General features: G+C 42.2%; 1 protein-coding gene across 1 annotated transcript; it reads right to left on the bottom strand.

Moving 5' to 3' along the window:
- Positions 1 to 2,827: 2,827 nt before the first annotated feature.
- On the bottom strand, positions 2,828 to 11,023 carry cxxc1b (CXXC finger protein 1b). The gene is made up of 14 exons (XM_041887778.2): positions 10,917 to 11,023; positions 9,862 to 9,974; positions 9,644 to 9,744; positions 9,408 to 9,550; positions 9,131 to 9,286; positions 8,867 to 9,013; positions 8,565 to 8,672; positions 8,173 to 8,351; positions 7,880 to 8,087; positions 7,595 to 7,705; positions 7,162 to 7,211; positions 6,963 to 7,059; positions 6,687 to 6,839; positions 2,828 to 3,867 (listed from the first exon to the last, which is right to left on the bottom strand). Exons 1-14 carry the CDS (start codon positions 10,917 to 10,919, stop codon positions 3,721 to 3,723), a joined length of 1,716 nt encoding a protein of 571 aa, XP_041743712.1. The 5' UTR covers positions 10,920 to 11,023; the 3' UTR covers positions 2,828 to 3,720.
- Positions 11,024 to 12,601: the final 1,578 nt, after the last annotated feature.

Raw genomic sequence — 12,601 nt, 5'->3', positions numbered from 1 at the left:
TGTTAAGGGTTTCAGTGACTTCATTAGCTGTGGTTGCTGATGCGTATATGGTTGAATCATCAGCATACATGGACACACATGCTTTGTTTAATGCCAGTGGCAGATACAGTGAGGGAAAAAAGTATTTGATCCCCTGCTGATTTTGTACGTTTGCCCACTGACAAAGACATGATTAGTCTATAATTTTAATGGTATGTTTATTTGAACAGTGAGAGACAGAATAACAACAAAAAAATCTAGAAAAACGCATGTCAAAAATGTTATAAATTGATTTGCATTTTAATGAGGGAAATAAGTATTTGACCCCTCTGCAAAACATGACTTAGTACTTGGTGGCAAAACCCTTGTTGGCAATCACAGAGGTCAGACGTTTCTTGTAGTTGGCCACCAGGTTTGCACACATCTCAGGAGGAATTTTGTCCCTCTCCTCTGTGCAGATCTTCTCCAAGTCATTAAGGTTTCGAGGCTGACGTTTGGCAACTCGAACCTTCAGCTCCCTCTACAGATTTTCTATGGGATTAAGGTCTGGAGACTGGCTAGGCCACTCCAGGACCTTAATGTGCTTCTTCTTGAGCCACTCCTTTGTTGCCTTGGCCGTGTGTTTTGGGTCATTGTCATGCTGGAATACCCATCCACGACCCATTTTCAATGCCCTGGCTGAGGGAAGGAGGTTCTCACCCAAGATTTGACGGTACATGGCCCCGTCCATCGTCCCTTTGATGCTGTGAAGTTGTCCTGTCCCCTTAGCAGAAAAACACCCCCAAAGCATAATGTTTCCACCTCCATATTTGACGGTGGGGATGGTGTTCTTGGGGTCATAGGCAGCATTCCGCCTCCTCCAAACACGGCGAGTTGAGTTGATGCCAAAGAGCTCGATTTTGGTCTCATCTGACCACAACACTTTCACCCAGTTCTCCTCTGAATCATTCAGATGTTCATTGGCAAACTTCAAACGGGCCTGTACAGTGGGGGAAAAAAGTATTTAGTCAGCCACCAATTGTGCATGTTCCCCCACTTAAAAAGATGAGAGAGGCCTGTAATTTTCATCATAGGTACACGTCAACTATGACAGACAAATTGAGGAAAAATTTTCCAGAAAATCACATTGTAGGATTTTTTATGAATTTATTTGCAAATTATGGTGGAAAATAAGTATTTGGTCACCTACAAACAAGCAAGATTTCTGGCTCTCACAGACCTGTAACTTCTTCTTTAAGAGGCTCCTCTGTCCTCCACTCGTTACCTGTATTAATGGCACCTCTTTGAACTTGTTATCAGTATAAAAGACACCTGTCCACAACCTCAAACAGTCACACTCCAAACTCCACTATGGCCAAGACCAAAGAGCTGTCAAAGGACACCAGAAACAAAATTGTAGACCTGCACCGGGCTGGGAAGACTGAATCTGCAATAGGTAAGCAGCTTGGTTAGAAGAAATCAACTGTGGGAGCAATTATTAGGAAATGGAAGACATACAAGACCACTGATAATCTCCCTCGATCTGGGGCTCCACGCAAGATCTCACCCGTGGGGTCAAAATGATCACAAGAACGGTGAGCAAAAATCCCAGAACCACACGGGGGGATCTAGTGAATGACCTGCAGAGAGCTGGGACCAAAGTAACAAAGCCTACCATCAGTAACACACTACGCCGCCAGGGACTCAAATCCTGCAGTGCCAGACGTGTCCCCCTGCTTAAGCCAGTACATGTCCAGGCCCGTCTGAAGTTTGCTAGAGTGCATTTGGATGATCCAGAAGAGGATTGGGAGAATGTCATATGGTCAGATTAAACCAGTTCTATTTTGGTAAAAACTCAACTCGTCGTGTTTGGAGGACAATGAATGCTGAGTTGCATCCAAAGAACACCATACCTACTGTGAAGCATGGGGGTGGAAACATCATGCTTTGGGGCTGTTTTTCTGCAAAGGGACCAGGACGACTGATCCGTGTAAAGGAAAGAATGAATGGGGCCATGTATCGTAAGATTTTGAGTGAAAACCTCCTTCCATCAGCAAGGGCATTGAAGATGAAACGTGGCTGGGTCTTTCAGCATGACAATGATCCCAAACACACCGCCCGGGCAACGAAGGAGTGGCTTCGTAAGAAGCATTTCAAGGTCCTGGAGTGGCCTAGCCAGTCTCCAGATCTCAACCCCATAGAAAATCTTTAGAGGGAGTTGAAAGTCCGTGTTGCCCAGCGACAGCCCCAAAACATCACTGCTCTAGAGGAGATCTGCATGGAGGAATGGGCCAAAATACCAGCAACAGTGTGTGAAAACCTTGTGAAGACTTACAGAAAACGTTTGACCTGTGTCATTGCCAACAAAGGGTATATAACAAAGTATTGAGAAACGTTTGTTTTTGACCAAATAATTATTTTCCACCATAATTTGCAAATAAATTCATTAAAAATCCTACAATGTGATTTTCTTTCTCTCATTTTGTCTGTCATAGTTGACGTGTACCTATGATGAAAATTACAGGCCTCTCTCATATTTTTAAGTGGGAGAACTTGCACAATTGGTGGCTGACTAAATACTTTTTTTCCCCACTGTATATGTGCTTTCTTGAGCAGGGGGACCTTGCGGGCGCTGCAGGATTTCAGTCCTTCACGGCGTAGTGTGTTACCAATTGGGAAGTGTTAACACTAAATAAATAATACCAGAGGCTGAAAAGTATAAAGCCTTTATTACAGCAAAGCAAAGATTAAAAACAGCTGAATTTGTAAAATGGTTTACTTGACATGTAGTTGTGTGAGGCTTGGTGCTCACTGAATCAGTAGGCTACTAAACAAACACTCAAACATGCAACAGAAGCAGGATCTGTCTTATTTCTGTAGATATATTGATTTATAAAGCCAGGCACATTTAACAGTTAGGCTACTGATTAGACCTAATTAAGTTGAGTTTCCCTTTCTCCTCACTTTTCTTTAGACAATTAAGGCAAGGGCTGCCTCCACTGCATTGTTCTCAACACCAATATGCTGGTTAACTCTGCTATTATGCACATAGCAACATGGGCTAGGAAAAGGCGCCAATTCAAGAGCGCACTGACATTTTTCTGAACCGTGGACAGCGACCACTATCCAACACGGGAGAAAGCGCATTTGTTTTAAAATAATATATAATTGTTATTAGTGTTGCACCATTGTTCTTATGTAATATAACCATATACAATTTCAGTAGCACATTTCTTAGACTGATGGGACTATGCCATCCCCACGGCCTCCACAATGGATGAGTCCACCCAGACAGGCACGAATCAGACAGGTGTCTTGTACACAATTACATTATTATTTTTGCTACAAGCTCGACTAAAGAAATCTCGCTCGACCAACAGCCTATCTACCAAACAATCAACCAGTCAACTAAATGGGGTCAGCCCTACCATAATGTGAGTGCATGCGTGCACACAAATTCTACAGGGCGGATGGCTTGACCGAGGATTTTCATTTGCAGGATAGCTTGACCGCAGTCTTTATTTTTGGACTATAATGAGCGAGATACCAGCAGTGACAAGACAGCGATAGTGCTGGACACAAGGAAAATATATATTCATTTACCATTCAAATATTTCAGTTTTTCAACTTCAGCACAAAAGTCTTAAAATCCAAAGTCTCTAAAAAAGATAAAGGATTATATTCTAAATCTAATATATATACTATAAATCTAACATAAATGTACGAAAATGCCACTCAGAAATAACATGAAGATGCAGCTGGCTATCTGTCCTTGTTGCAACGGAGATCCGTTGTCAGGGGGTCGTGCTGAATGGTTTGGTGCAGCATGAGAGCAAGTAGACCAGCCCTGTTGGTCATAGCAGTCCTGACGTTGCGCTCCTGCTCAAAGAGCTCGTCCAGCTTGTACCACTGTTCACAAATACATTTTTGGGAGAAAAGCAAGGGGTAATGATTAATATACCAAAACTCTTTGAAAATCAACTGTCTAACTCACTTTCATAATTCATATCAACTACCATTTATGATGGCCAATAATATGTTTGTTATAACCAGGGTCTTAGTCAATTTCTTTTCACGTTAGCTAAAAATCACTGGAATTCTGGGATCTTTCTGAAATGCATGTGATATCAACAGAGAAGTATATTTTCTGGGTGACTTAAATATTGAATGGCTTTCATCAAGCTGCCCACTCAAGAAAAAGCTTCAAACTGTAACCAGCGCCTGCAACCTGGTTCAGGTTATCAGTCAACCTACCAGGGTAGTTACAAACATCACAGGAATGAAATCATCAACATGTATTGATCACATATTTACTCATGCTGCAGAAATTTGCTTGAAAGCAGTATCCAGATCCATTAGATGTCGTGATCACAATATAGTAGCCATATCTAGGAAAAACAAAAGTTCCAAAGGCTGGGCCTAATATAGTGTATAAGAGGTCATACAATAAGTTTTGTAGTGATTCCTATGTTGTTGATGTAAAGAATATTTGTTGGTCCGTGGTGTGTAATGAGGAGCAAACAGACGCTGCACTTGACACATTTATGAAATTGCTTATTCCAGTTACTAATAAGCATGCACCCATTAAGAAAATGACTAAAAACTGTTAAATCCCTATGGATCGATGAGGAATTGAAAAATTGTATGGTTGAGAGGGTTGAGGCAAAAGGAATGGCAAATAAGTCTGGCTGCACAACCGATTGGCAAACGTATAATAAATTGAGAAATCATGTGACTAAACTGAATAAAAAGAAGAAACTACACTATGAATCAAAGATAAATGACAAAGAATGATAGTAAAAAGCTTAAAAAGGAATTTTGGGGAAAAAGGCAAACTCAGCTCCATCACTCATTGAACCAGATGGCTCATTCATCACAAAAACTGATATTGCCAACTACTTAAATTATTTTTTTATTGGCAAGAATGGGATTTTTGCCCATTCTTCAAGGAAAAACTGCTCCAGCTCATTCTGGGCTTTGACTAAGCCATTCCAAGACATTTAAATGTTTCCCTTAAACCACTCGAGTGTTGCTTTAGCAGTATGCTTATTGTCCTGCTGGAAGGTGAACCTTCTCAAATCTCTGGAAGACTGAAACAGGTTTCCTTCAAGAATTTCCCTGTATTTAGCGCCATCCATCATTCCTTCAATTCTGACCAGTTTCCCAGTGCCTGCCGATGAAAAACATCCCCACAACATGCTGCCACCACCATGCTGGTGTGTTCTCGGGGTGATGAGAGGTGTTGGGTTTGCGCCAGACATAGTGTTTTCCTTGATGGCCAAAAAGTTCAATTTTTGTCTGATCTGACCAGAGTACCTTCTTCCATATGTTTGGGGAGTCTCCCACATGCATTTTTTTTTTTTTAAAGCAATGGCTTTTTTCTGGCCACTCTTCTGTAAAGCCCAGCTCTGTGGAGTGTACGGCTTAAAGTTGTCCTATGGACAAATACTGTGGAGCTTTGCAGCTCCTTCATGGTTATCTTTGGTCTCTTTGTTGCCTCTCTGATTAATGCCCTCCTTGCCTGGTCCGTGAGTTTTGGTGGGCGGCCCTCTCTTGGCAGGTTTGTTGTGGTGGAATATTCTTTCCATTTTTTAATAATGGATTTAATGGTGCTCCGTGGGATGTTCAACGTTTCGGATATTTTTTTATAACCCAACCCTGATCTGTACTTCTCCACAACTTTGTCCCTGACCTGTTTGGAGAGCTCCTTGGCCTTTATGGTGCCGTTTGCTTGGTGGTGCCCCTTGCTTAGTGGTGTTGCAGACTCTGGGGCCTTTCAGAACAGGTGTATATATACTGAGATCATGTGACAGATCATGTGACACTTAGATTGCACACAGGTGGACTTTATTTAACTAATTATGTGACATATGAAGGTAATTGGTTGCACCAGATCTTATTTAGGGGCTTCATAGCAAAGGGGGTGAATTCATATGCACGCACCACTTTTCCGTTATTTTTTTTTTAGATTTTTTTTTTAACAAGTTATTTTTTTCATTTCACTTCACCAATTTGGACTATTTTGTGTATGTCCATTACATGAAATCCAAATATAAATCCATTTAAATTACAGGTTGTAATGCAACAAAATAAGAAAAATGCCAAGGGGGATGAATACTTGCAAGGCACTGTACCTGTCTAATGGAAGCCTCTCCAACATAATCCAGGTAGAATCAGGAATTTTGTCGCACCTGGACTACTGTTCAGTCGTGTGGTCAGGTGCCACAAAAAGGGACTTAGGAAAATTGTAATTGGCTCAGAACAGGGCAGCATGGCTGGCTATTGGATGTACACAGAGAGCTAATATTAATAATATGCATGTTAAATCTCTCCTGGCTCAAAGTGGAGGAGAGATTGACTTCATCACTGTTAAGTTCATGTTTTAAGTATCCCTATATTTCTGTTATTACGGTGCTATCACTCTGTTATGAGTACGCCTGCGCGGTAGTCTCTCTGTTGATGGACCTGGCCTGAGTGCAATGGCAACTGTGTACTGTGGAAATACAGTGAAGTAAACGTTGTTAAACTGGAACCTAGTCGTTGTGTCATTTTGAGTTAACAATCACTACTTGTATTTATGAGACGTATTGACATGTTGAGTGCACCAAGCTGTCTGTTTGAGCTGCTGGCGCACAGCTCGGACAACCATGCATACCCCACAAGACATGCCACAACCCTGACAAAGTGGCCCAAAATAAGAGATTGATGTGGTGCATTCCACTACTAACCACTCTGACACGCTCCAGGTCCACCTCAGCTCTCCTGAGCTTCTCCCAGTTGTAGTGCTTATTACATTTGCGTTTAGAAACCCTGCAGTATTCGCCTGTTGCCTCAAACACATTACGGACCAGAGGACAGCCGCACACCTCATCCCCTGGGACCTAACCACAAAACAAGATAAGGGCAAGAGAAGCCAAGATTATACATCATAAGTCATACAGCAGGACAATTAGTGTGCTTTATTGGCAACGTTTTTTGCATTTGACTTCCCAATCATCACTGACCTTTGGGTCCCTGGAATGTTCTGGGCACAAGACCTGAAGCCTCTTGCAGTAGGTCTTGCTCTGGGGGTTGTACACGTCGCAGAAGAGTCTTGTTGCTCTGAGAATACAAAAAGGTACATAGACTACCGTGGTGAAACAATATGGAAACAAAAAAACTTGTTCACTTCTAGCAAACCCATTCAAAGTGCTTGACTCTTACCCTTCGATCTTTGTTGGGTACATGGAACCGAAAGATGTCTGGCTCTCATACTGTCAATGCAAAAAAGAGCGAGAGTATATATCAGAATATTATCAGAAGTGCATATTGGCAACATATATTCGTATTGCTAGTACTCTATATTAAGTTTAATTCTGTACATGTCATCCTCTCCCCATATAGGATGTTGCAGACACTTATCAGCCACTGCACTCTGGATGTATACCACAAACTGTCACAACCAAGATCAGAGAACTAAATAGGAAGTCTCTGTCTTACCGTGTACAAGAAAATGGCTGCAGTCTGAAACCCTGTTGCGCTAAGCTAACTGAGTTAGAGGGAAGGTGTTAAAGGAAGGATACGCTAAAGCATTTTGGGGTTTGACATATAGGCTGGATAAAAAGTAAGAATTTTGGATCAACATCCACAGGCTCACCTTAGCATAACACCTCTCCATATGTCGCAGTGCCACCTTTGGGTTGATAGGGTGACTGCAGGACACACAGAAAATCAGCAGGTCTGTTTCCTCATTGTCCCCTTCATTCGTCTGAAACGAGAACCAAAAGAAAAACATTTCAAAACAATGTTTCACCCAGGAAGCACCTGAAAGATTTGAACACAGGCTTGAACGGGCAAAACATTTCTCTAGCCGAGGAGCTCTGACCCCACTGGATAAATACCGCAGTGGCCAATAAAAAGTAAACATACTAAAGTGACTCACCTCCTCATCCTGCTGGACTACCTGCTGCTTGGCCTTAGCAATGATGCCCTCCAGCTCGTGGAAGCGTTTCTCCATGTCGGTGAGACGCATGCGTGCATTCTGCTGATCCCTTCGGATCCGCTCCAGTTGCTTCTTGCCCTGCTCCTCAGCGATGCAGGGGCTCTGCTGCCACTGCTGGATACGTTGAGGGAGGATCTCATAGAGCCGGCTACAGAGACAAAGTATTTTACAGTTGATTAACTTTCTTACAATTGCATGTGTCAGGGTTGTAGTTTTGGTGTTTGTGCGCTTACTTTGTAGCCAGCTTCATGCCACATTCCTCTGAGCAGTATTTGGAGTTGGCTCGTGCAGCTTCCACACAGCTGGGCCCGAGGCACTGTCGCTGCCCTCCTCCATCCCTGGCATCGCCCCTATCGCTGTGCCTGACTTTGTCCTTGTGCTTCTGCTTCTGTTTGTGCCGCCGTGACTCTTTCTGATGTGCATTCATAAAAACAAATCGCATTGCACACATTAACATGTAAAATCATTGTACTTATGAATTCTGTCAATAGTAATATTCCCATGATGCAATAAAAAAAAAGCTAAAAGCTTCAAATATTTGGTAGATGTGGACTGCAACTGCATGGATAAAAATGTACAATAATCATTGTGTGTCTGCAAGATGTAAAAAATAAAGTTAGCTTACTTTCTTGTCAAATTTATTTTCCCGTCTCTTCACATGCTTGACCTTCACAGCTTTCTTTCGCAGGACAGGGCTGAAGGGAGGCCCGTCATCCTCATCACTGAGCCATGGCTGGGTTGAACAGAAACAATAAGATGAACAGATTCAAAATACTTGAAAAAGGGCTATTCAAGCTAAAGAACAAGTGGATATGGGAGTGTAAGTGCAACAGTAGGACAATAATAAGGATCTGTGTGTATTTTGAATGTGTTTCAAATAGTTCTTGATAGATGAATGAGAAACATGGCTGAAGACTATTGCAATACCATGTTGTCGTCGTATCCCGCTGCCTTGTACTTTTCATAGAGTTCTGCCTCACTATCGTAGTCGTCTGAATATCGTCTTCGCCGGTGGTAGGAATTATCCCGCCTTTCACGCAAATTAAACTCTTCATCCTTTACACGCAACATTTTCTGCAGAGAATACGAGGCATTGTTTCACCGTTTGCAAGACTACATGTTTTTTTGACTACACCAGTTGAAAAGATGTTAGCAGAAAAATAGATGGAATAGTCTCATTAGGAAACTCACCCTGGCTCGGACATCACACTGCCTAAATCGACACTTCTGTCTTATTTTGTTGGGACCCCCAAATTTCTTCATGTCCTTGCAGAAGTCGCATGTGGCGCAGTCCTCAGTCCTCAAGCAGGGCTCACACTCCCCACACATACGAGCAGAGCGCTTAACCTGAGACAAACACAAAAGAGACAAAGATATGTTTGCCAACAGAGTAGTTCCAAAGACGCACAATTTTAGAGATACATTGAAGGAAAATGGGGACATAACGTTTAGATGTAAAATAACTAACCTTAGATCCACGGCGCCTTTCAGATTTATAATCTGGAGTGCTGTTCTGTCTTTCAAATCTTCTCTCTGGCTCTCTCTGGCCCTCTGCCTCTTTTTCACGGCTCTTCTTTGGACGGTATTTTATCTCCAATGATGGGTTTTTGTCTAATCAAAAGTAACAGACATTGTAAGATTAGTAAGCGCATGTGACAAGTACCCATGTGGATGATAGTGAATGGGAAACCATTAAAACCTCACCTCGGCATCGCAGGCAGTACCACTGCCTGATAGCTTTGGCCATCTTCTCTGTGAGATTGATGCAGTTACCATGAAACCACTCATTACAGTTGTCACAACCACTACAAGAAAAACACAGATATGAGCCCCATGAAATCAAGGTTATGGAATGTTTCAAGGTCATGTTATGATTACTTGTGTTGAAGGTGTTGCTGTTATGATCATCTGATTAAACTCACATCATGAAGCAATTGATGTCAGGTTTTCGACAAATGCAGTACACTGGTGCATTCTCGCCCTCCATACTGCTCTCAAGCCCTGGTGCAGGCTCAAAGTCTGACACTTCACTGTCCTGGAAGAGAAACATCATCTAGCCAATCAGACTGAACCTCCAGCGGCATAACTAATACTGCTTGTACTGGAGGTCGATCAGATGGTCCATTGAAAGCTTGCCAATTTTATTTTCAACCTTTACTTGGCGATACTTTTTTCATTCTCGATTTGTTAGGCACTGGTGTCTTAGACATCTGTTTCCATTTGCAGGTGGAACTCAGATAACCAGAGAATGTTCATTAAAATATAAAATCCACTTTTTGCACGGAGTTCCCTCAGCATTTTATCTGCCGGATATCTCGCAAACAACCCAAACAAAGATTTACACACATGCGACAAGCCATTCCTAATTTTTCTGAATATTCTCTCGTTTTTGGAGTTACCCCTGCAACTGGAAACATCCGTTTATAAAGACACGCCAGTGCAAGTATAGTCAAGTAAATGTTAGTTGAAAATAAATGCACCATGCTTTCAATGGACCGTCGGATAGACCTCCACTCTGATGGCAAACACAACATATATTAATTTGTATAATATCAAAAGTTATTATACTACTGTCTACTCTACATCGACTCGGACATACTAGTCTGCCCAAACGATACAATATTTTGTTGGTTAAAAAAATGTATTCCGCATTCCAGATGGCAACTTCGCTAGCTATATCTAGCTGGGTAGCAATAACTTCAGACATTAAACAGATTGCTAACGCTTAACTAACAATAAAGGTAACAAGCCAAAAGTCTGAAAATAAATCAGTAAGCTGTTTGCATTTCCATTGCGACTGGCTAGCTAGCTAACACAGCTAGCTACCGTTAGCTAGCTAAAAATGCTGGCTAGCATTGTAGCTGGTTTAGCAAGGCGAAGACACCAATCTAGCCAACTGCTATGTTAGGCAACTAAACATGAAATTCACATAAACCAAAACGGTTTTCTTTGCATTAACTTAGCTAACTAACAGTACCATTTGTGATGTATTTGCAATCCTCGATCAAACTTCAACGATAGTACCTAGCTAAACAACTGCTCAGGGTCACAATCTGGGTTCAAGACGCCGGAAATCAAATAATCGGCTGAACTCGGATATCGGACCATTCTTCTTCTTCTTCGATGAGGTTTAACGGCGGTTGGCATCCAATTTGTTGCATTACCGCCACCCACTAGACTGGTGTACAACTCCCTTATATTTTGCTTGAAAAATAAAAAAAATACCCTACCATCTAACACTACACTCACAAATTCAAAATTATTATTAATAATTAACACCACCCCACTCCACTATTTAAATATATTCATTCCTACCTCATGCCCTCAACCTGAGATGATGGAACATCACCACTTCCTGTAACTCTTCTGATGTTAAGTCTCGCACACCCAAATACCTCTCTGCAGCTCTCCACCACAACCTCAATTTTCTTAGAATTACGTTAAATGCAGTACAATTAATAACCATTGCTATAAATGCTAAAAATCCAATCTTACTGAAACATATCACTTGTTGTCCTATTCCTCTGCATTGGTACATCTCTACTACTCTCACCACTCATCCCCCTTGACCCATCTTCCTATACTTTCTTCACTGCCTCAGCATATGGCAACTTCTTCACTACTCTTAACCTGGAAACCTCAACCTGCCTCTCTCGCACAGGACATTTCTGATCCCCAGCTCCATTGGCACCCATACAATTAGCACATACCACTACTTTCCCCAATGCTACACATTCCTTTGTCTCATGACCTTCTGCACACTTCTCACACCTTGGAACCTCCCTCCTACACACTGCTGCCACATGCCCATAAGTTTGACACCTGTAACATCGTAATGTATTCGGCACATAAGCTCGTACAGGATAACTTATATACCCTAACTTCGCTTTATCAGGCAAAGACTCAAAAGAACAGACAATGACTCCTCTGTTTCCCAACTCTCGCCCCCCTGTTTGTGTCGCACCAAACGATGAGCATCACACACACCGGGAATCTTCCCCTTCAGTTGGTCAATTTTTACATGTACTGCTACCCCAGTAATCACTCCTTTCAATGGCGCCCTTTTCTTGAGAGCGAAACAATTCACCACTCTTTCCCCCATTTGTCTAAATCTGAGCGCCTTCTCCCTATAATAATAATATGCCATTTAGCAGATGCTTTTATCCAAAGCGACTTACAGTCATGTGTGCATACATTTTTTACGTATGGGTGGTCCCGGGGATCGAACCCACTACCCTGGCGTTACAAGCGCCATGCTCTACCAATTGAGCTTCCTCTGACCAACAGAAACACAAACAATTATCACTAGACCACTTCTGGTTACCCTCACCGATTCCACTTTACAGTGGCCTCGGATATCGGACCAACCCTTCTTCTTCTTCTTTAAAGTTTGCTTCTATGATATCATGTCCGTCCGCAAACAATCGTTTAAGTGCATGCCGCCACCTACTGTGCTGGTGTAACAGGGTTATATTGGTGATTCCCCTTGCCACTTTATTGTTAAGCCAATGGGTTTTTGGTTTTGTCTTGCCTTCACCTACTCAACATGGCATCTTATTGGCTGGTTGGCGTAGCTTGCTTACGAGGGAGGATGTTTCAGTTAGAATCGTCCCAGTGAACAAGCACCAAACCAGCGGTAAGTTGTTGGTTGCAAAGCACTGT

Source organism: Coregonus clupeaformis, chromosome 10 (assembly GCF_020615455.1).
Source record: "Coregonus clupeaformis isolate EN_2021a chromosome 10, ASM2061545v1, whole genome shotgun sequence".
NCBI lineage: Eukaryota > Metazoa > Chordata > Actinopteri > Salmoniformes > Salmonidae > Coregonus > Coregonus clupeaformis.
Note: the sequence above shows the minus strand (reverse complement) of the source record. Positions and strands in the feature narration are given on the sequence as shown.

Coding starts and splice junctions, on each gene's coding strand:
- cxxc1b (XM_041887778.2), bottom strand. Junction 8,673..8,866: donor CGGGATACGACGACAACATG/GTATTGCAATAG, acceptor TGTTCAACCCAG/CCATGGCTCAGTGATGAGGA. Junction 8,088..8,172: donor GGCATGAAGCTGGCTACAAA/GTAAGCGCACAA, acceptor TTGTCTCTGTAG/CCGGCTCTATGAGATCCTCC.